At 51.0% G+C, this 23,020-nt stretch overlaps 1 protein-coding gene across 1 annotated transcript in view; it reads left to right on the forward strand.

The window, feature by feature from the left end:
* CHRNA7 (cholinergic receptor nicotinic alpha 7 subunit) overlaps positions 1-10,249 on the forward strand; it is a 66,167-nt gene extending 55,918 nt beyond the window's left edge. The window contains exons 8-10 of the mRNA XM_045824980.1: positions 605-691; positions 3,010-3,119; positions 7,284-10,249. Of these exons, the coding sequence (XP_045680936.1) occupies positions 605-691; positions 3,010-3,119; positions 7,284-7,808 (722 nt within the window). The 3' untranslated portion in view covers positions 7,809-10,249. The remainder of the gene's footprint in view (positions 1-604; positions 692-3,009; positions 3,120-7,283) is intronic.
* Positions 10,250-23,020: the final 12,771 nt, after the last annotated feature.

Raw genomic sequence — 23,020 nt, forward strand, 5'->3', positions numbered from 1 at the left:
ATTTCGTTTAATCCATTATCAGCTTGCATTTGCAAATTGCCCTACACAGCGTAATTCCTTAGGGTCATCTAGTAGCAAGATCATTTAACATTTACAGCAGCCAAATGAGTTTCTCAAATTCTCAGAGTCACCAGAGAGCGTATTTGGTCCATGTAGAAACCACTCTCACATCCATGTCTTCTGAGTGCGAGGCTGGGGCACGTTCGGTGACTCATCCAAGGTCGCACAGCTCGTGAGGAGCACAGTCAGGACTTTGAATGGGCACTCTTCTTCTTCCTGCCAAACGACACCACCTCTCAACACTAAAGTAATAAAGAAAACGAGAGATTCTAACGCTAACTGCAGTGACTCGTTTTGCGTCCTTCTAAAGCTCTGGCTCTGAAATTTCACTCCACCAAGCGCTCCTCAATGCCGTGACTGTCCCCGAAGAACGGCCCATCCCCTAAGTCCAGGGAACCAGGCAGTTGCTTTCGGGGGTGTCTTGGACACACCTGCCCTTCCCCCAGACACTTTCGGGGTCTCTAACTCACCCGTTAGGATCCCGTTAGAGGCGTGTGAGGTCTTATAGTCAGTCTGTCTCCGGCGCCCCTTGTTTTTCTTTCAGGGATAACAGTTTTGCTCTCTCTCACCGTCTTCATGCTGTTGGTGGCTGAGATCATGCCTGCGACATCCGACTCGGTGCCCTTGATAGGTAAGCCAGCGTGGGGCTCCTCTCGGAGACAGGGGCTTGCAAGGGGGCCGGGATCTCCTAGCACTGTCTCAGGGCAAAGCGACTCCTCCAAGGTCATGGAGAGCTGCAGCGCCCCCTGGCGTCTGCCGTGAGGTGGTGGCTGGTAACTATTCAGAGTGGTCCACGGCCTCTCTGCTCACCTGGGCCCAGGTGAGCGCAGTGGGGAGTCCAGCTTTGCAGTTTGGCTCTAAGATGCAAAAATGCCCTCTCCCACCCTACGTCTCCCCCTCGTGTTTGTGTTGGAGCCAGAGATTTTCCCATGAGAGATTCATTGTTGTAGCTCAAACCATCACCTTCTCACAAACCCTTTGTTAAAATGGGATGGGCACACACTTCGACTCTCGGCCACTGTTTCCTGAGGTAACACAATGTCTCCGTGGAAAGTTTGAGCATGCGAGGGCACGCGAGCAGGACAAATGTGCCTCGGCCCAGACAGATCTTACTTGTGGCTTTCTGCCGGGGAGGGATGGCAGGGGCAGAGGGCAGCATTGCTTTGTGCCGGGAGCCTCCCTGGACTGGACTACGCAAAGGGGTGCTCAGAGGCGCGCTGGTTAGGGTCTGGCACCCTCACCACAGCGGCCAGGGCTCTATCCTGGCCAGGGAACCGGCCCTCCCGGCCAGATGTGAAGACAGGAAGCAAACACTCTGCCAGTGGGAATTAGGTTTCACACTAGAGTCACTGCCCCCCTTGGGCAGTGGGGGACAGAAGCAGGAATGCCGTCTGCGATCACTCCTGTGGGCCCACACCGCCTGACAGCATCCTTCGTGGTTACCTAGGGGTGGGTGGGAGTGGGGGAGCCTTACAGGGACACCCCAGGCTTCATGAACTTGATGGTCTGCCACCATTCCTGCCACCTTCCAACACAGTGCTTTCAACAGGGACGAGCAGCGGAAACCGCCCTCAGTGGGCGGTGGGCAGGCCTGCCCTGACTGACCAGCCAATGGGAGAGCATGTGTCTGGAAGGACAGAATGCTGTTGGCCTTGACCTAGGTTTTGACATTTCAGCTGTGAGATCCTCTCACCCTGCATCCCTCCCTAGGTCATTGCATTAGCCTGCTGGAGACGTCCCAGTACAATCCCACAAAAGGGGGCTTCCAGCACAGAAATGTATCTGCTCATAGTTCTGGAGGCTGGAAGTCCAAGGGCAAGGTGTTGGTAGGTGGTTTTTTCTGAGGCCTCTCTCCCTGACCTGCAGACGACCGCCCTCTGGCTGGGTCCTCACGTGTGGGCTCCTCTCTCTGCATCCATCACCGGTGTCTCTTCCTGAGTTCAAATCTTCAAATCTCCCCTTCCCAGAAGGACACCCATCAGATGGGATCAGGTCCCACTAATGACCTCATTTTAACTTAATCACCCCTTCAAAAGCCCCCTTTGGTCCCTGGTGCTAACTTTAAGTCTCAGAGACCAGCTTCCAGAGGATCCTCACAGGCACCTCTGGTCTCTGGAGAGGACAGTGAGCTCCTTCCTACCTGGAGGGCAGGAGGCGTCCCTACCACCCGGGTGTGGGCCGCACACCTGGCTGTGCCCCAGTATGCTTCCTGCTTATAGCTCTGCCCCCTTGGCAGCCAGCCTCACTGCAGGGTTAGTCATCAGAGCTGCCAATCAAAGAATGCCACCAGCCATATGCCAGGCTCCTCCTGGACCCCTGGCCCAAAGAATTCCTGCACGGAACCTACAGAGAAGGCATTTCCACCCTGGCCCTGCTGGTCAGTGAATGACCCAAGGCCCCGGGAGGCTGGGTGGCGGTGCAGACTCACAGATGGTGGCCAGTGGGCCAGAGGGAGCTCTTTCCGCTGCTGTGCGCTGCTTCTCACCAGGGGCAAGGTGGAGACGTGCAGCTTGCCCATCAGAGCTGAAATGCATGTGCCCGGCCTGAAAAGTCACTGCCGCCGCCCTCTTCCTCTGGCAGCGCCAGCAACACCCCCCTCCCCCAGTGCCTCTGGGTAGATGGGGTGAGACTCGTCTTCCACACCAGGCCCCCAAGTCTCCAGGCCTGATAGGACAGCTAGGTGACACCGGATCTGCCCTCATTACACCCGCAGCACGTCCGTGCCCTGCGGCCACCAAGAGGTGCCCACACTCTCCCCATCCAGGCGGTTTCTGTTACAATCTGGGTCCGTATGCTTTCTCATGCGAGCCACCCCCTCAGCCCCTCAGGGGCCCCTCACTGGACCCCTGTGATGGGCTGCGGAGTCTCACTGGAGGTCTGTGTCCACCTCTGCCCTGAGATTTTTGCGCCACCTGGCCGTGTCTCACCCCGCACCCGCTCTCTCTGCAGCCCAGTACTTCGCCAGCACCATGATCATCGTGGGCCTGTCTGTGGTCGTCACCGTCATTGTGCTGCAGTACCACCACCACGACCCTGACGGCGGCAAGATGCCCAAGTGGGTGCGTCCCTTCCCCACCCCCCAGCCCCACCGCAGGGAGTCAGGGCCCTTCCCCAACCGAAGCGCCAGGATGACTGGTCTAGTTTAAAAGTCCCAACCGCCAGCGTCCCCTAACTAACAAAGAGCAGTGCTTCTGCGACCTCACCTGCCTGCACTACTCTGCCTTCGGGATGGTGGCATGGCTCTTAGGACCTGGCCCGCGGAGCAGGGCCCGCACACTGGCTGCCCCGTGTGTCCTCCTGGCACAGCGACTTTAAAAGCTCCCTTTCGCGCATGCGCCATGGAGAACCACACAGGGGCTGGACACAACCGCGTGGTGGGTGCACAGCGGCGCCGTTGGGTCCTCCAAACAGTAAGAAGAGAGTCGCTGTGCACAGAAATAGACATTCAGTACACGGGGATGCACTCCGACCCAAGTCCTACCGAATGAAGGTCTGTAGTCCCCAGTGGGACAGGGGATGGGAGAAAAGGAAATAGGTGAAAAAGAAAGGATTGAATATCATAGCCTGTCCATTAGCCTGGGTGATGCCTTCCACGCCAGCATCTGTGAGGGCTGTCCCCACCTGCTCCTAACCTGGACCCTGCACACCCTCCAGCCTTCCTGTCCAGAGAGGGTGACCTGGGGACAGCGGGAAGCTAAAGAAGCCATCTCATGTCCAAAGAGCCCATGTTTAGAGACCCTAGCGTCCAAGGTCAGGCAGCTAAATGCGTTGCAAGATAAAAGGTGCATTTTGTTGAACCTCCAGGAGCAGGGCGATCTGGGCCTTCTAACAACCTCCATTGTGCAATATTGACAGTTATGCCAAGTTCACACAGGAATAGCCACTATTTTTTATGGGTTTTTATCTTGTTAGTTGGTAGCATGTATACTTTTAAAGCTAGCAAAGCTGCAAGAAGGCTACCTGGCATTATACACAGTAGCCAAGACACGGAAGCAGCCTAAATGGCCATCAGTAGACAAATAAATAAAGATGAGGTATATACACACAATGGAATGTCCCTAGACCATAAAAAGAAGGAAATATTACCATTTGTGACAACATGGATGGACCTAGAGGGTGTGTTGCTAAGTGACATACGTCAGAAGAACAAATACCACATACACATTTTGCTCATATACGGAATCTAAAGAAAATGGCTTCACAAAGTTCCTATGTCCCCTTAGATCCCTTCCCATGGCAAGTTCTTACACTTAATAACAATTCTCATACCTCATTGTACCAGCAGGAGAGTGAGCTTCTGTTAAATGCCACCGCTTCACCTGCAGGGCACATGGCCCTGTCCATAGGCTTGTTTTGAAAAGGTCCCCCTTTTCTAACCCGGACACACTTTCCGTCCACCGACGCATCTGTTTGAAACAGGAAACACATTTCCATGTCATAAAAGTGAGATGACACGTCAGGAAATTCTGCTCTGGCCCCAGCTCCTCCCTCCACCACCAGTGCTGAAAACCATTTGAATTAAGTCCCTTTTTTTTCCTTCCAGTGTTTGTGTATGCAAATATCAACACACATTCTTATGTCTTATATTTGGACTGATGTAAAAATCAGGGAATTGGCCCTGGCTGGTGTAGCTCAGTGAATTGAGCACTGGCTGCGAACCAAAGCATCGCAGGTTTGATTCCCAGTCAGGGCACATGCCTGGGTTGCAGGCCACGGCCCCAAGCAACCGTGCATTGATGTTTCTCTCTCTCTCTTTCTCCCTCCCTTCCTTCTCTAAAAATAAATAAATAAAATCTAAAAGAAAAAAAATCAGGGGCTTAAGACAGAAAGGCACCAAACCATTTTTAATGACTGAGCAGCGCTGGACTCTTCCAGAAAAATCTTAATGAAGAGCAATAATTATCTGCCTCTTAACACAGGAGTGTGCTAGAGCCAATGGCTGCAAATGAGATGGGAAGCCTGGATCTCACGCTCTCATTGCACATAGCATACTGCGTTTTTCTTTCCTCCTTTCCAAGTGTATTTGAAACAGAAACAGCCTCCGAGGGACTTTTATTATGATCTGCAGCTCTGAAAGAGATACTGCCGAGCGCGGTGGCATTATGTGACATTTGCACAGCCAGAGACAAAACTGTGACCTAACAGAAGGGGTCACGAGCACAGTTTGATAAGTGCCAAGAGGATAATGTCATCTTTCGAGATAGTTGAGCCTTGAAAGCCAATGATTCAAGCTGAAATTGACTTGGCGTTGTGGATCGTATTAGCTTGAGATGAGCCTCCCCCCACGTGGTGGGAGAAGCTGCTGGCGAGACTGCCCAGCGCTCCGAGTGCCCGGCTGCCTCTGGTCTGGATGCACACGTGCCCAATGCTCTCCCTCGGGCTGTGGCCCAGGCTCCCCGGTGCCTTCTGGGTGGGTGGGGGCTACACTCTCGGGAGTCTGAAATTGAACCCTGTGGGGCCTTTGACAGGCCAGGAGTCCACATCAGTCAGGTGACGTAATCCCTATGATACCCTGGGCCAGTGTATTGGCCTCTTTGGACCTCGGCTTCTTTATTTGTAATGTGGGGGCATATACGGACTTCTAAGGGTCTTAAAAGACCCCAGTGACACCGCGTGTCTCCTGAACCTGGTGGGGAGGGCTGACATGGAAACCTTGGAAACCACCAACCGTGGAAAAGCCTCGAGGGCCAGCAGACCGGAGGTCAAGGGCTGTGGGTGGCATGCAGAGAGCCACCTGCGGGGACCACGGGCTGTGCTCACAGCCACAAGGAAACTGCTCCCATGTTTCCTTGTCCTTCTCATGGCCTGTTCCTGTGCCAGTGCACTGCCGTGGTCAGTGACCACCAGGAAGTGCAACAGACATGAAATTCACATCTAATAGACAGACAATGTCCCTGTTATTTAGCCGATGGAGCCTGCCTACAATCAAACCGAAGTGAAAACAGTTTCCCGGGCAGGGCCCGCGTTTCAGGTTCTGATGTGAACAGGCCCCTGCAAGAACACGCTGCTTTATTACCTGGATCAAGGCCTCAGGTGGCTCCCTTCACCTGAGGGCACATGGATGGCTCTCTTTCCATCAAAGGGCGGAACAAGAATGTGCCCCTCCCCCCATGTCTTCTGCGTGTGTGGGCCACGCATGATCATACACATCAGGTCAGAGGCCTGCAAACTATGACCCGGGTGCCGCATCCAGCCCACCGAGCACTTTTACAAATGACATTTTATTAGATATTTTATTAGGAAACAGGCATGCCTCTTCCTTTACAGGCTGGCTGCGGCTGATTTTGCCTCGTATCAGCAGAGCGGAGTGAAAAACAGGCTACAATATGTGCCCTCTGACCCTGCCCAGAAAGGCCGACGACACCCCTGTCTCAGATGTTCACGCCTGTGATCTTGCTCACTCGTCCTTGCAGCCTAATGACTAAGCTTGGAGGTCCCTGAGCTCCCTTGATTAGTACAGCTTTAGTGTCCGGCAGTTCGTTTTGTTTTGTTTTTACCCACAGAGCCCCCAGGGCACATGAAATCCCCAACGGTTCTGTGTACTGAACAGGACAAAACAAGCTGAGGAGTCTGGACAGCTCAGCGCCTGCTGGCGCCGCCGCCTACCTCTTCGATCCTGGGAGCCCTACCCTCATTTCCTGTTTCACACTGTTGACTTCCGCTGCCCTTGCTTTTACATTCCAGCCCCCCGCCGCCCCCCCCGCCGCCTTGCAGTGCTCGGACACTCCAGCTTGAACGGCTTCAGGCTAGGGGTTCGCCAGCATCGGACAGAGGTCACCGGGTTGCCCTTGTAAACTAAAAGTCCCTGGGGCGCCCTGGCCGGGTGGCTCAGTTGGTTGAAATGTCATTCCCGTTCACCAGGGTTACGGGTTCGATCCCTGGTGGGGGCAGGTACAGGGATCAACCAGTGGATGCACAGATAAGTGGAACAACACTTTGGTGTAGTAAAGTAAAATAAAACCTCTGGGAGTTAGGTAAGGAGGGATCAGAGAGGCAAAGCCACTTGCCCTGTTCACACAGCTCAGGGCTGTCATTCCATGCAAGGCAGCCTTCTCTTCCCACGGGGGGCTGTCTTCCCTGTGATGGCAGTGCGCCGTTCAGAGAAGAATCCCGCTCGTCCCCCGGTGGGGGAGGAGGGGGGCCGCTGCCCCCAGGGTACTGCAGGGTTCCACGGGCTGGTGCCTGCATCGGGCCACTCCTCATGCTCCATTGTGTCTCCGCAGACCAGGATCATCCTCCTGAACTGGTGCGCCTGGTTCCTGCGCATGAAGCGGCCGGGCGAGGACAAGGTGCGCCCGGCGTGCCAGCACAAGCCGCGCCGCTGCAGCCTGGCCAGCGTGGAGATGAGCGCGGTGGCGGGGCCGCCGGCCTCCAACGGCAACCTGCTCTACATCGGCTTCCGCGGCCTGGACGGAATGCACTGCGCCCCCACGCCGGACTCCGGGGTCGTGTGCGGCCGCCTGGCCTGCTCCCCGGCGCACGCGCACGACGAGCACCTCCTGCATGGCGGGCCGCCCTCCGAGGGGGACCCGGAGCTCGCCAAGATCCTGGAGGAGGTGCGCTACATCGCCAACCGCTTCCGCGGCCAGGACGAGAGCGAGGCGGTGTGCAGTGAGTGGAAGTTCGCCGCCTGCGTGGTGGACCGCCTGTGCCTCATGGCCTTCTCCGTCTTCACCATCATCTGCACCATCGGCATCCTCATGTCGGCGCCCAACTTTGTCGAAGCTGTGTCCAAAGACTTCGCTTGACATGCCCGGCTCCCAGCGGGCAGGACACGCACGCACAGGCTGGCGGTGACCAGGCCTCGGAGGGTGGCCAATCACAGCATCACCCTCAGACGCCTTGGTTCCAGTCTCCTTGTCACTTTCAGGGAAAGGATGTGGGCGCGTTTCTGTGTCATCTTTTCAGAGGAGCTGCTGGCTGTCCTTGGAACAGCCTCCTGGTCAGCAGGACCCTTGGAAGGTCCTTCTGCCCGTCCCTACTTCCTGGGGAGCCCAGCTGGGAGGCGGGGTGGCCAAGATGGCTAGTCAGAGGGGCCTTCAGGGCTGGTCTTGCATGCCTGCATGTCACTTGCGTGACAGTTCCACGTCTGCTTTAGCCTGTGCACACACCTAGATCGGTTCTACTTCCAGTGACAATGAACCCCATTTACCAAATCCATTCCAATAGCTGGCTGGTGAAAGGAAATAGGCCTCAACCAAACTGAAGCTAAACACTGATGGCTGATTTTTCTACAGTTCAGATTTCATGTACCAAGACAGTTGGCAGAAGTAGTTTTATGCTGTTTCAATGTTTTAAAAAGAGAGAAAGACATAGCTGACCTTGTAAACGATCCTCTTAGCGGCTCAGTTTCTGCCACCCAGCCTCATCTAGGGAGGACAGGACTGGTCAAGCCAGGGGGGTTTCTCTAGAGTCCAGGAAAGCCCCCACTCCGGCGTGCTGCCCCCAACATAGGGGGCAAGTGATCTGCTCTGCCCTGCAAAACCCAGAGGGCGGGGGAGTTCTATCAGAATTACCAGCCCAGCCCTAGCAGGTGGGGCTCATTCAGTTGGAGTGTCATCCCGTAACCAGGGAGTTGAGAGTTCGATTCCCAGTCAAGGGACACACCTGGGTTGTGGGTTCGATCCCCAGTTCGGGCACATACAGGAGGCAATGGATGGATGTTTCTCTCTCACATCGATGTTTTTCGCTCTCTCCCTTCCTCTTTCTAGAGGTAATGAAAAAATTTCCTCCGGTGTGGATCAGAAAATAAAAAGAATTGCCATTTAGATCATGGAATATCTAAAGCTAAATTAAGCCGTGTGTGTGTTTTTTTAAAGGAATGCATTAGATTTGTGCACATGTACTGGGGTGGATGAGGCTTAGAAATCTGTGGATCCCTACAAGTGCGCAATATAACGTGAAAGTATCCTGTGCTTTTCCTCTGTGTTTCCAAGCCAGGGCCAGAGGCTGGGGCCTCTTCTTGCTCCCTGTGTGGGGGAGGGGATGGTGTGGCCCAGGCTTCCCCGATGACAGGCAGTCGTGGTCAGCAGGAGGGGCTGGTGGGCCACCGTGGCTGCACAGCCAGTCACGCAGGTGCCTGGCTTTTGGGGACCCACTTCCCCACAGCCTGTCCACCCAGCTCAGCCCAGAAAGCTGTGCGACGTGTGTTTTGAAAGCCAAGGCAACTTTAATGTTGAACTTACACAGTGACAGAATTCACCACTTAGACTGTCTGGCTGACACCAGTTCCTTGGCCTCTCGCCATCTTTCTTATCTTTTAATAACATCAGAGGGAGACACAAGAAAACATCTCCCGTTCAACTGTGTCCTCCAGTCACTGCCCAGAGCTCAGATGTGCAGGAGGCTCTGTGCCCTGGGACCTCCAGGGTGCTTCTGGCCCCCCGACTTAGGATTCAATTTTTCAGAGCAAAAGAAATCGCAGACATTTCTCCAGCCATTCACTTCACTCGTTTCTGGCTGACGCACATGGACTTGTTTGTAGTGGGGAAGATGGCGTGTGCTGTGTGTGCATGTGAGTGTGTGTGAGTGAGTGTGAGCGCCTGTGTGCAGGTGCAGAGAGGATACCTGGCGTATGACCAGTTTGATAAGTAAGGCCATCCCTGCATCACGCCGGGAGAGCCAGTGCTTGGCTTGGAGCTCACCTGTTCTCGTGGGATGGACAACCCCTGCTGTTTCCTTTCTTTTCTCTCCTTTGTTAATGTCTGTGAAACTCCTTTTAGAAACAGGTCGGGTGTTTTGATATATGTTAAGAAAATGCTTCATTTCTTGCTGCTGTCAGAAAATGGGTCCCCACTCCATTTTTGCTTTTGGAAAAAAAAAAGCCTTTTTGGTTTTGTATTTTGTGCAAAAAAACAATAAAAAGCAAACAAAAGTAGTTCGTATTTTGACCATCCAAGTAACTGCTCTGCATTTTCCAATGTAATGAGGACACGTGGCTTAGAAAAGTGTGAATGACTGGGAACAAGTTTTTATCTTCATTAATTCGCCGGTGCACTTTGGAACCTTTCTGTTTTGTGTCTGCAAATATTTTTATTTGTTTATTTGGCTTTTGATGTTATTTATCAGTTTATTTATTGGCATAGAGAAAGTGTACAGTTTCATGTTGTCGATTTATCATATTTTCATTCATAGATCCTGGGGTTTGTTTCTAGTTTTAAAAGGCCTACCCCATTCTGATTATAAATAAACTCACTCCTATTTTCTTCTACATCCTCATGGTTTTATTTGTTCACCTTTACGTCTTCCAAGTCCCTGGGGTTCACTTATTGCAGGTAATGGAGGTAAAGATGCCTTTTCTTTGTTTTCTCCAAATGGCTGGTCACTTGCGCCAATAAAATATATAAACAGTGTCATTTGGTAATACAATTATAATCTTTTCCCCACTTGTTCAAAATGCCATTTTTTGGGTAACTAAATTCCTTTAAATGTGTGGCTCTATTTTTTTATTATCTCTCCATGAGTGCCTTTAAATTTCTAAGGCTTAATTCATATTAGCATCAAATATTTTCATATTAATATGAAAATTTATGAATTACTATGAATACTTTAAGTCGATACTCCTCTCAACTCTCATCCCCTCTCCCCCCCACACAGACATGCATCTGTTTTTTAAATGGGTCGCACTGAATTTATACAATCAATCTTTCTACTCGAGAATACTGCAATCTAGGCCTGTATGCAAATCTCATTTTACATCATTGAGCGGGTTTTATGGTTTTGTTCTGACAGGTCCTACACATTTCTCGTTGTTTATTTCTGAATATTTCATCACTTGGCAAGCACTTTCAATGGAGTGATTGCTTCTGTTTTATTTTCTCATTGGATACATGGGAAAGTAGTAGATTTTGTATATTAATGTCATAACCACCATAACTGTGATTTCTTACTGTTTCCAAGATTTTTTTTCTTGCCTCCTCCTGTCCAATATTTCCCTTACTTGTTTCTCTTACCAACTTGAGCATGGTGTTCAATAATAGGGGTCATTTTTTAACAGGGGTTAAAAAAATACACACCTGTCTTCTCCCGACAGCAATGGGAAGGTTCAGTGTCTTGCAGCGCACTTGTGTGAAGGCACATATTTTTGTTGTCATAATAAAAAAGTATCAACACATTCTCAAACGATCAAGGCTTTCAGGGGAAAACATTTCTGATAGATTTTTGTCACAGCCTCTCCAGTATCCATGGAGACAGTCAGATTTCCTGTTCTCAGTCACTCGGCCATATTATCTTAACAGATTCCTTAAGACCACTGTTCTGGTGCTGAGGTGATCCCTCTCTATGATTCTGGATGTCCATATTCATAACTGAGATTAGTCACTTAACACTTGGCTTTGGTGTGACAAACACAAAAACAACCTCTCTACTTGGCAACTGCTTACTAGGTTTTAAATAATTTTCTACCCCAGTGTAACAGGGCGAGGCTGGGGGCTGTCCCAGTGTCCACGGCCATGTTTCTTTCTGGGTTTATCTCCCTGGGAAGGTCCGGTCCTTGAGCACTTCTGGAATCGAGTTTAGTTATAGGTATTTTCTTAGAACACTAACTGCAATATTTTTCAGCAGATTGGCCTCGTTTTGCAACATGGGCATTTAGAAGTTGCACATTTGTCAGTATTCATGGTTATTTCTTTTTCCATTTCTAGTCATGTGCATATCTCCTTTCTTCTGTTTTTATGGGTTTGGCTCGCCGAGGATTTTATTTTCTGTAGGTTTCCAGACACCGAACTCTTAGACTTATTCATCAGTCCCGTGACCTGACGGCAGCCCTGTCGCCTGCCTGTAGGCTACCTGGTGAGCCTGGAACAGGGGCCACACCCGGGAGGGGTTGCCTTCCCTGCTGGCCTTTGGGCTCCAGTGCCAGGACAGGAGTTTTCTTTGGCAGTGGGTCCTCACAACCTGCAAACCGCCACACCGCCCAAGTCCTGTATGAGCCCCGCCCACCCTGCCCAAGTCCTGTATGAGCCCCGCCCACCCTGCCCAAGTCCTGTATGAGCCCCGCCCACCCTGCCCAAGTCCTGTATGAGCCCCGCCCACACTGCCCAAGTCCTGAAGCGAGTCCCACCCACATGCCCAAGTCCTGAAGTGAGTCGGTCTGACCCCTCACACGGAGACGCACCCCAGGCTCCCCATGCGTATGTTGCATGTACTCTCCCTCGCTGGAACCAGTAAAAGGCCCAACGTATTCACCTGCAGGTGTGGTCCTGGGGTCTTCGGCTAGAGGACATTTCTGTTACAATATATTCGGGTAGCCCTGGCTGGGTGGCTCAGTTGGTTGGAGTGTCCTGTGTACCAAAAGGTTTGGGGTTTGATCTCCTGTCGGGGCCAACCGATTGATGTTTGTCTCTCTCCCTTCCTCTCTCTCTAAAGTCAATACACATACCCTTGAATGAGGATTATGTTTCAAACACACACGCACATATTTGGTTAGCACTCATGGGCTAATTTCCATGAGGCCTTTTAAAACATGTAAAATAGCCCTGGCTGGTGTAGCTCAGTGGATTGAACATGGGCTTCGAACCAAAGGGTCACCAGTTCGATTACCAGTCAGGGCACATGCCTGGGTTGTGGACCAAGTCCCCAGTGAGGCAACCACACATTGATGCTTCTCTCCCTCCGTCTAAAAATAACTAAAGTGAAACCTTAAAAACGAAATAAAACATGTAAAGCAGCATATACATTCCACCCTCACCTGGCCACCAACGGCCATGCTAGCATACCCTTGACCAACCCTCTCAGCAAAGTTCTGAGCCAAGAACAACACCCTTGCTGTGTGTGTGCTCGCGTGTGTGGTGCTGGAACACCTCCAGGAGGAACATCAGGCAGTGTTTTCTTCATTCATTAATCTAATGAATCTACTAGGGACTAATGGGCCCCATCTAGCCCTTCCCCGCCCTTCCCAGCCCCTCTGCTGTGCCCCTAAGCCTCACACTGCATGAGCTCACAATCACTGTGCATCTGCTTCCAAAGAACATTTTTCAGAGAACAAACAAGGAAACAAAAGGGCGTTCGATGGGTGTCTGCCAGTGTGCTCACTGCATTTCATGCAAACTGTTACCTTCGCACGTGCTCACACAAAGGAACACACGGAAGTAAGTGGCATGTCCGGGTGTTCTTGGAGAAAAGCCCGGAACAGGCTGCCGTCCTGCTCCTCCAACCTAGGAGGGGTCTTGCTCAGCCCTCGGGGCTTCTGGAAAGTTCTCCTGGAAGCCCAAGGCAGCTGCAGATGTGCCATGCTCAGCATGCACAGGGGAAGCCAGGGGACCATTAAAACCTAACAGGGGCTGGGGACAACATTCTGGACCAGACGCTGGACACGTGCCTGTCTCAGGCAGGCCTGCCCAGTAGGCACCTGTCGCCTTTGGATTTACTAACTTACCAAGTCGCCCACCACCCTCTGCTGCATTTCCCAGCTGAGCTCCCTGAGTAGATGTACTCGAGAGGTGCATTTGTGGTGGTCCAGATAAGTCGCATGGATGACGGCACATGTCTTGTCACAAACAACACTGTGATCCCACAGCCATCTGTCTCTGTGGTTCCCTTGGACTTACCACAGGCTGATTTTCTTTTTTTAGAGAGAGGGGAAGGGAGGGAGAAAGAGGGAAAGAAACATTGATATGAGAGAAACATCAATCAGCTGCCTTTCCACGCACCTCACCGGGGACCTGGCCCCACAACCCAGGCATGTGCCCTGGCCGGGAATCGAACCGGCGACCTTTCAGTTTGTGGAATGATGCCCAACCCACTGAGCCACGCTGGTCTGGGCCGGGCTGATTTTTTACAAGAGCTCAGGTTCCTGGCTCAGCCTGCCTTTGCTGAAGAGTCTCCCTGCACAGAAGACAAGTGAGGGCTCCAAATTCTAACCCATGGAATTCTAAATTCTAATTCTAACAGTTCTAACTGTTCTAGCCCAGTTCTAACTCGTCCAGTTCTAACACCAAGTTCTTTCCAGAACTTGTCCTGTTCTGTCCAGTTCTAATGCCGAGTCAGACGTCATCCATGTCCAGTGCCTCCCTCGAAAACCTCCAGCTCTCCACCGCCTGGTGCGAAAGGACCCAGCCCGGCGTTGTCCACACGGTGCTGTAAGCACATCTCAAGTGATGTCTGTTGAAGACAAATCACGGCATGTTCTGTCTACCCAGGGGTGTCTTTGGTTAACAACGAGCAGGAGGCCTGCGTTCCTTATAGAGCCCTCTGACCACCCAGCAGTTTACGGAGTGCAGAGGAAGAAAAGGTGCTTTTCACCCGCTGACACTGCTGCATAACAACTTTGACACTGAACTTTTGAAGACGGGACCCCTGATTATTGTGTGTCCACATTATGAAAAGTGTACTTTGGTCTCACAGTCAAGCTGCACCCCTAACATTTACGGCTGTGTGTGCATGCGTGCCGGGGCTGACAGGTGAGGTTTGATCTCAAAGATTTCTCTTTCTCATAAGCTCCACCCCCCAAAGCAAAGAGCTCTCCTATCGAAATGCTGATTTGTCTGTGTGGGGTTTCAGTGAGGCCAGTTCTGGACAAGCCACTGTGTCCCCCTAATGAAAACAGAAATGAAGTCAACCTTCTAATGGGAAAGTGAGAAGCAAAATTTTACAGTTTTACAAAATGATCTAAGGCAAAAAAGAAATTGAAATAGAAAGTGAAGAGTCTCCAGGTTTCTGTATAGATAACTTTGTAATTATTTTTTTAAAGATTTTATTCACCGTATTTTTTGGACCATAAGATGCACCTAGGTTTTAGAGGAGGAAAATAGGGAAAAAATTTGAAGCAAAAAATGCGGTAAAATATTTAAGAACATAAATAACATAATATTTCACCAATGTAAATGTAAACAGAATTCAACAGCAGCATTAACAACCACAATTCCTCCCAAATTTGTGGGGGGAATGGTGCATTTTATAATCTGAAAAATACGGTATTTATTTTTAGACAGAGGGGAAGGGAGGGAGAAAGAAAGGGAGAGAAACATCAACGTGTGGTTGCCTCTCACGCACCCCTACTGGGGACCTGACCCACAACCCAGGCATGTGCCCTGACTGGGAATCGAACCAGTGACCCTTTGGTTCGCAGGCTGGTACTCAATTCATCGAGCCACACCAGACAGGGTGATACTTTATAATTATCTGTAATCTGAACATCAAGACTTGTCCCCAGCCTCTCTGTTTGCTTCTTATTCTTACTTTCATTTATCTCTTCCTTTTCTACTTCTTCATAAGTGTGAGCAAATTCACACGCAAGTATTTCCAGGGTGAAGTGTCCACACTGTGTTTGCCGCCTGAGACTGGCTGGAGAAGTCCTTAGCTTTGTCTTTCATTGAAACAAGTTATGGCCTCCGCTTAATTCGAGAAAAACTAGAAATTGTGTGCTGCTGCCCAGGAAACATGAGCAGCAGTAAGTTCTACCTTGACATTGGGGGAAAGGAAGGCGGACGGGCCAGCCCTGGACACAGTTAGGAACTCGATTTTTGCCTGTGAACTCTCGAACCTTTCTCTCGGTCATGTGTTGCTCTTCCTCCCAAAGACTCTAAGACACCCCTGCCATCCTTTCATTCCCAAAACTCTCCCCCACAAGTCTTGCTCTCCTCACTGGGCACCGTGCTCCAGGATCAGTGCGTGAGCCTCCTCCCCTTACTTGGTCCTACTTCCTCGCACAAGGCCTACTGGTCAGGACTCCAGTCTGTGGACCTGCCCAGGGGCGCTGGCTTCTGCATGCAGCACCCATGTCTTGGCCTCTGAGACAGTGTGGGGACAAGTACACAGGCAGGGTCTGGATGTGGGGCTCCTGCAGGCCCCCCAGCTCTTGCTCCAGATGCACGGAAGGCACGTGAGATCCTTGCTCTTCATTCTGGGGTTCAGCCCAGAATTCGCTCTCTGGAGTGAGGCAGCTGAGACCTGGAGCAGCTGGGACTGGCCTTGGTTTTAACGTCCTTAAAGCTCCCTGTCTTCCCGTCTCTGGGTGTTTTTGAGACCCACCCACCGGGGTAGGCAGACAAAGCAGCAGTGTGTCTGGCCACAAAGAAAATCTCTGCAAGCCCCTGAAAGTGAAAAGGATACATGTCGTATTTCCCAGAGAGGGAACACCCCCACCCCCACCGGGTTCCCGGGACTGGGCAGGGGCAGCTCCCTGCCGCCAGCAGCTGTGCTGTCCTCGCGGCTGCACCGTCTGCCACTGAGCTAACGTCTTCTACAAAAGTTCCCGCCGGATGTCAGTCTGCAAGTCGGCTTCCCAGAAGTCTTGTCCCCTGGAGCACACGTCGCTATGATAAGATGGGTAACGCACTGGAGGGAAGGGAGGGCGCCGTGGTTGGACTACGTTTTTCCTGGTGTTTACACTTATGTGCACATACCCATCACCCCCTTTGACAGCACCCCGTGTGGAAGGTGCCGCTGGCCTATTTCGGGGTGAGGGAGGGGGGATGAGAAGACGGCGCGTTCTGCCCAAGAGCTCACGACTAACCAGGAAAGGCCCCCCCCTCACGTGGCCCCCGCTGGTATTTGAAATTCTCCGTTCCACCTCTTTTTGTGACACCACGAATGCCCCTGGAAGGCTGCTTGTAAATCATCACCGACTGCTGCAATGGGATGGGGAGAGCCTCAGGCCCACATTCAGATTTACCGGGAACCAAAGCTGCCTGGAGCTCTGTCCCCGCCCCCCAGCCAAGGAGAGCGCGGAGGACGGGTGCCTGCGGGGGACACGGGGCCGGGCACTTCTGCCTGTGAACCCACCGCCCCTGAAACTCACCCGATGCCGCGGGAGTCTGAAAGTGAGAAGCCTGGGTTCTTTCCCCAAAGCGTCCTCGGGCTTCGTGGGCAAGGGCCTGAGGGTGCAGCCAGGTCTGTGTTCTCTCCCCCTCGCCCAGCGGCCCCTCCGCGTGCACCCCCCTTCCTCCCTCTGGAAGGGGATGTCAGCAGGGCTGCCGAATTTTTAATCTTTTTAATAAATTTTTATTGATTGATTTGAGAGAGTGAAAGGAGGGGGGGAGACAGAGAGATAGAGACACCGATTTGTTATTCCACTTATTGATGCATTCATTGGTGGATGCATGTGCCCTGACTGGGGATTGAACCCACAACCTTGGGACACTGTGACATCACTCTAACCCACTGAGCTACCCTGCCAGGGCTGATCTTGTTAGCAGATGTGTGAATAGCACATGACTTGCGCGTACTTGGCTTGAGAAGCCTTCCTGAAGAATTGGCTCTGGAAATTCTGGAGTAAGAGTGCTGATACAGTTATGAAACCGAGTCTTCCAAACATAATACTCAGAGAGATTGTTGATAGAAGAAATAGGCTTTGAGGCAGCCTTTCAGAGGATCTTCAATTTGAGCCTCTGGATTGGATGGTGGGGGTGGAGACAACCAGAATCTGATAGCCAGGCAGACGAGTGTATTTGATTTCTTCCACAGACTCGGAAGCAGAGTAGAAATAAACCAGCTTTTAGAGAAGCAATGTAAATGCATTTCTCTGAGAACTAGCCTGCTAGCTCATCATTGCGTGCAGTGAAAGGGGGACAGCAGCCCGAAGAGCCCTGCTCTGGCCGGGTGGCTCAGTTGGTTGAAGCATCATCCCATACCCCAAAGGGTTGCAGGTTTGATTCCCAGTCGGGCCACATACCTAGGTTTTGGGTTTGATCCTGGCCAGATGCACGTGAGAGGCAACCAACTGATGTTTCTCTCTCACTTTGATGTTTCTCTCTCTCTGTTCCTCTGTCTCTAAAATCAGTAAACATATCCTTGGGTGAGGGTTAAAAAAATTTTCTTAAAGAGCCTTTAAGGACCTTGGTGTTCAGGCTGGCCAGCTCCACGGGAACAATGCTGAACAAGGCAGAACTCCCTCGGAAAAGTGTTGTGTCAGGGACTTTCAGGGAAGTGGCCCCCGGGGGCGCGGTGCTTGGCGGTTCCAGCTGGCGCCATCCGTTCGGTGACTGCTGGGGAGTCTGTGGGCCGGACGCTTTACTGATGGGGCACCAGGTCACCCAAGAAAGCTGCTGCCACTAGGAAGAGCTGCCCAGAAACACATTTTCCTCTCGTCAACAGCGGACCCAGGGACAGAACAGAGTCCCTTGTGTGTCTTGGGGGACAGGCAGAAAGTGCCAGGCCGTCTGGAAGCATCTTTTCTCCAAGGAAGCCAAACGGAAGTGAGGAAAAGCCACACCTACTTACTTTATTTTTCCTTGATGATCACGTGGTTTTTGTTCTGTGCCTCTGGCTGGCAGGAGGCTGGGAAAGCTGCTATATCTATATTCCCTAAGGTGGGCTAGGCGTCTGCATGAGTCCCCTCCATGGTCATTCATTGAGTGACTCCGGCAGGTCTGGCACTCAATATAGAATCAAGAAGAAGCACAAGGCTGCCCTGGCTGGGTGGCTCAGTTGCTTGGAGTGTTGTCTTATACACCAAAAGGTCACAGGTTTGATCCCTGGTCAGGGCACATACGTGGGTTGGATTGCAGGTTTGATCAATCCCAGATCAAGGCACGTACAGGAGGCAACCGATCAATATTTCTCTCTCACATCGTTATTTCTCTCTCCTTCTCTCTCTCTCTTTAAAATCAATAAACATCTCCTTGAGTGAGGATTATAAAAAGAACAAACACAATCCCTGCACAGAAGGAGTCAATCTATAGCATGAGATTTAAATAAGGTATAATTTAGCCATTTTCAAACCAACAGCGAGACTCAGTCATAATTGTTCCCTCCCACACTGTGTTACCTACTACTTTAGGAAAGAAACAAATACAGGAAAAAAAACACTGTCAGATAGTCTCCTTAAAGCCAGTGATACTGTAATAACCATGCATGGTGCCAGGTGCGTACGAGACTTATCGGGGTGATCACTCTGTAAAGTATAGAAATGTCCACCCACTATACTGTCGCTCTGAAACCAATATTGTACGGCAACTGTACTTGAAAAATACAAAACTGTTTTTTAAGTAAAGAAAATGAAAATAAGGAGATTCCCAAAGATTTGCATTAGAAATTCCATTAAATATTTCTATCAGTTTGTATTGATTAATACTGCAACATTCTAAAATGTCACGTAAGGAATCAAGAAATAAAGTTATTATGAGCAGTGGGACTGGTGTTACTGCCTCATTAGTTGAACATTTATATAATACATACACATATATGTACATACATGTATGTATACACACACACACACACACACACACACACACAATATGCCAGAGTTAGCACGATGCCTGACACACCATGTGGGCTCAGTGTGGATCCGCCATTGCTATCCTGTGTCTATTTGATCATTAACTCTCTTTGGGCCTCAGGTCAAGGTCTCTCACTACCCTGGGCACTTGGTTTTGTTTCACACCCTCTGGCCCCATTGCCCACCCCATGCCACCCGCTAAGACGCCCCACGGCAATGTCCGGCCCACTTTCTTCCCTTGTCTTTGCCCTGTTTTGCGTGGGCAGGTTGGCTGGGAGGTTCAGAGCCTGCAGTCTCAGATGCCACAGGATAATGTGCCACCGTAGCTCCAAGTTAAGGTTGTCACAGCGTTGCCTTTAAAATTCTGGCCATTTTTTTTTTTTTGCCCAGGCTGGTGTGGTTCAGTGGATTGAGCACCGGCCAGCAAACTGAAAGGTCACTGGTTTGATTCCCACTCAGGGTATGTGCCTGGCTTATGGACCAGTTCCACAGTTAGGGGTGTAGAAGAGGCAACCACACATGGATGTTTCTCTCCCTCTCTTGCTCCCTCCCTTCCCCTCTGTCTACAAATAAATAAATAAATAAATAAAATCTTTTTTTTTTAAGAAGTCAACAGTGGAGGAATAGCAGAGACAAAGAATGGTCAAATTTGTCATTTTGCAGGGACAAAGTTAAGCGCTGCATTTCCTTTTATTTATTTATTTATTTTCAGAGAGAGGGGAAGGGGAGGAGAAACAGAGGGAGAGAAACATGAATGTGTAGTTGCCTCTCACATGGCCCTCACTGGGGACCTGGCCTGTGACCTGGGCCTGTGCCCTGACTGGGAATCGAACTGGTGACCCTTTGGTTCGCAGGCTGAGCTCAATCCACTGAGCTGCACCAGCCAGGTAAGCACTGCATTTCTGATCCGATCTTTCCTTACTTTATCTGTTGAAACACAGCAATGGCAACAGAGAATATTTTATCATGATGATGAGGAGTCATTATAATGACTACTCAAACTTGCAGAGGGCTGGCTTCCTTCAACACCTGGCTGTGTTGTTCAATTGCAACATTAAGACAAGGGAAGAGCCCAGGACGTTGTGGCTCAGAGGGTTGGAACATCATCCCATAGACTGAAGGGCTGAGTGTTCGATTCCCAGTCAGGGCACCTACCGAGGTTGAGGGTTTAATCGCTTGTTGGGCATATATGGGAGGTGACCGATCAATGTTTCTCTCCCACATCAATATTTCTCTCCCTCTCTCCCTCTCTCTCTAAAAGCAATAAAAGAATGTCCTCAGATGAGGATGAAAACAAATTTTTTTTAAAGCAGTGGCAGTGGGTGGATTCTCTGTCCATCAATACCAACAGCTCTCGGGTGATAGGTCCCAGGGATGATCTGTTGTGCATTTCTTCCCTGTGATGGGCACGAATTCCCTGCCTCATTCATACCAATAAAGCTCCTTCCGCCCCCACAGCTACAGATACTATTTATTATCTTTTGGTTCGGCTATAAAAGCTAACAAGTTTCCTATTGCTTGACAAGGCTCGGAAGCAAAATACTGCAGACAGGTCCGGCATAAGATGAAGGCCACTCTGCTTTGCTCTTTGGGGGGTGCGGTGGGGGGGCCTCAGGACCTCAATTATGTTACCACCCTTTAATGCTTTCCGTTGTAGAATATGGCCTGCTTTGCAGTGTTTCTCCTGCCTTTTTGGACATAAGCGTAGAAAAGGGCATTAAATATAAGTCCGCAGCACTGAAGGAAATTGCATCAAGTCAGCTAAAGAGAACTAAAGTATGTTTTTATGGGCTGCATGTTTTAGAGCAGATACACAGGCTGACAATCTAATAAAAAATTTAATAGTGTGGGCTCACCTATTTGCTGTGGGATGTCAAGGTCTTTTGCAAGAAGGATGGTTCTGGAAAATTCCAGCATAGGCTCTCAATTATTAATCACCAAGTGACCTCTGCGTTATGCTATCAGTCTCATAGACGTGGACCTGAACTTGCTTTTATGTCTCCCTGCACAGCGGGACGTTTAAGAAATCAGTTATTCACGGAGGATAAAAGCCAAATCAGAGTCTCCAGAAATTTAGATTTTTTTTTCCACCCTTCAAGAACCATTCTAAAAGCAAGTGATAGAGTTTACAGTTTTCTCAAAGCTTTTGGTGGCGTCGATTCATCTTAGAGATGAGGAAGCTGAGACCCAGGACGCACACCGGGTGGGTGTGCGGCTCGTCTGGGCCCCGCCCCACAGAGCAGCAGCCCGAGGACACTGGGAAGGATGGCTTGGAGCCTGGTCGTGCACCGAAAATCCAGCAGGGCTTTTGGCTGGGGGTGGGAGAGGATGGCAGCTCCCACGCAGTGTTTACAGAATCCCACGAGAAAGAAGGCACTGTGCACAGTGGGGAATGCAGAAACGAAGACACTGGCCAACCCTCAAGGGGCTCCCCTTGCAAACTGGGAGGCACAACCAACCAGGGGACTTCTGCACGCGTGCGGCTGCGGGCAGATTTGAGGCTGGGCTGGACGCGGCTGGTGGGTGGGTGGGTGGGCGGGCGCTGGGGTGCAGAGCACCCGCCGGTACTGTAGTCGGTGAGTCCCACGTGCATGTGCGTCGTGGTGACCTCTGGGAAGAGCAGAGGCTGGACGAGTGGGGGAGGGGCATTCCTCGGCAGGCACTTTTCGATGTCCAATTGTCTCCCGTAAGGAATGGGGAGACAGGGAGGAGTTGAAGTGGGGCGATAGGGTGATCTGATTTACATTCTGTGTAATGTGGTCATTACCCGGCCTGCAGTTCGTGGGAGGACCGAGGCGCTGGCAGGCTGGGCGCAGACGTGTGAGGAGTAAGAATTGATGGAGGCTGAACTCACTGCAGAGGGGCTGGAAGGGGAGGAGGTGGCTGACGGAAGCCGATGCCCAGGTATGCCCAGGTCTCCCCTCTGCCACCATCTGTGCTCAGGGACACCGAGCCTGCAAGGACGAGGCATCTCCTTAACCCATGCACCTTCCACTTTGCAACCTGGGCTGAGTCAGGGGGGCCTCCCTTGGTCTTTCTTGGTTCACCTTTCCTGTGAGCACCTGCCTGCTCAGGCTAACCTGTATAGGGACGGCAAGAATGCAGCTTCACACCTGGTGAGGGCTCAGGTCCCACCCCTCAACACAGGTGAACAGCCCTGGCCGAGTGGCTCCTCCACTGGTTGAAACGTCGCCCTGTACACCAAAAGGTCATGGGTTTGATCCCCAGTCAGGGCACCTACGGGAGGCAACCAACTGATGTCTCTCACGTCGCTGCTTCTGTCTCTCTCCCTTCATCAGGATCCCTGAGGTGAGGGTTAAAAAAACTGTGGCGAACACACGCTACAATGTACAGATGATGTATTATGTAGAATTGTACGCCTGAGACCTATATAATTTTATTAACCGATGTCACCCCAGTAAGTTCAATAAAAAACAGCTGTGCAGGAATATTTTGTGCATTTTATAGCCTAAAGCTCTCTCCAAAAGCTACAGCACAGAGACAATGGCAGTCTGGCAGTGCACCGCGGCATGGTTATTCTAGATACTGTTTATGTAATGAGGACCTTCCCACTTGAGTCAAGATCTTTGAAAAATAGAAGTAGTCACATGTCCTGATTCCTTGACATAAACATAAGGTGTGTTGGGGGAGACAGCCACATACATACACGCATACAACTAAGCAGGACGAAGCCTTACACAAAAGCTCAGCTTTGATGCAAGAGAGACATTTGCAGCCTGGGGTCAGAATCCAGACTGCCTTCTCACTAGTTGTCACTTAACTCCCCGCCGATAGTTCACCTGC

The sequence above is a fragment of the Phyllostomus hastatus genome, unplaced genomic scaffold (assembly GCF_019186645.2).
Source record: "Phyllostomus hastatus isolate PE091 unplaced genomic scaffold, TTU_PhHast_1.1 phas_scaffold_555, whole genome shotgun sequence".
Classification (NCBI taxonomy): Eukaryota; Metazoa; Chordata; class Mammalia; order Chiroptera; family Phyllostomidae; genus Phyllostomus; species Phyllostomus hastatus.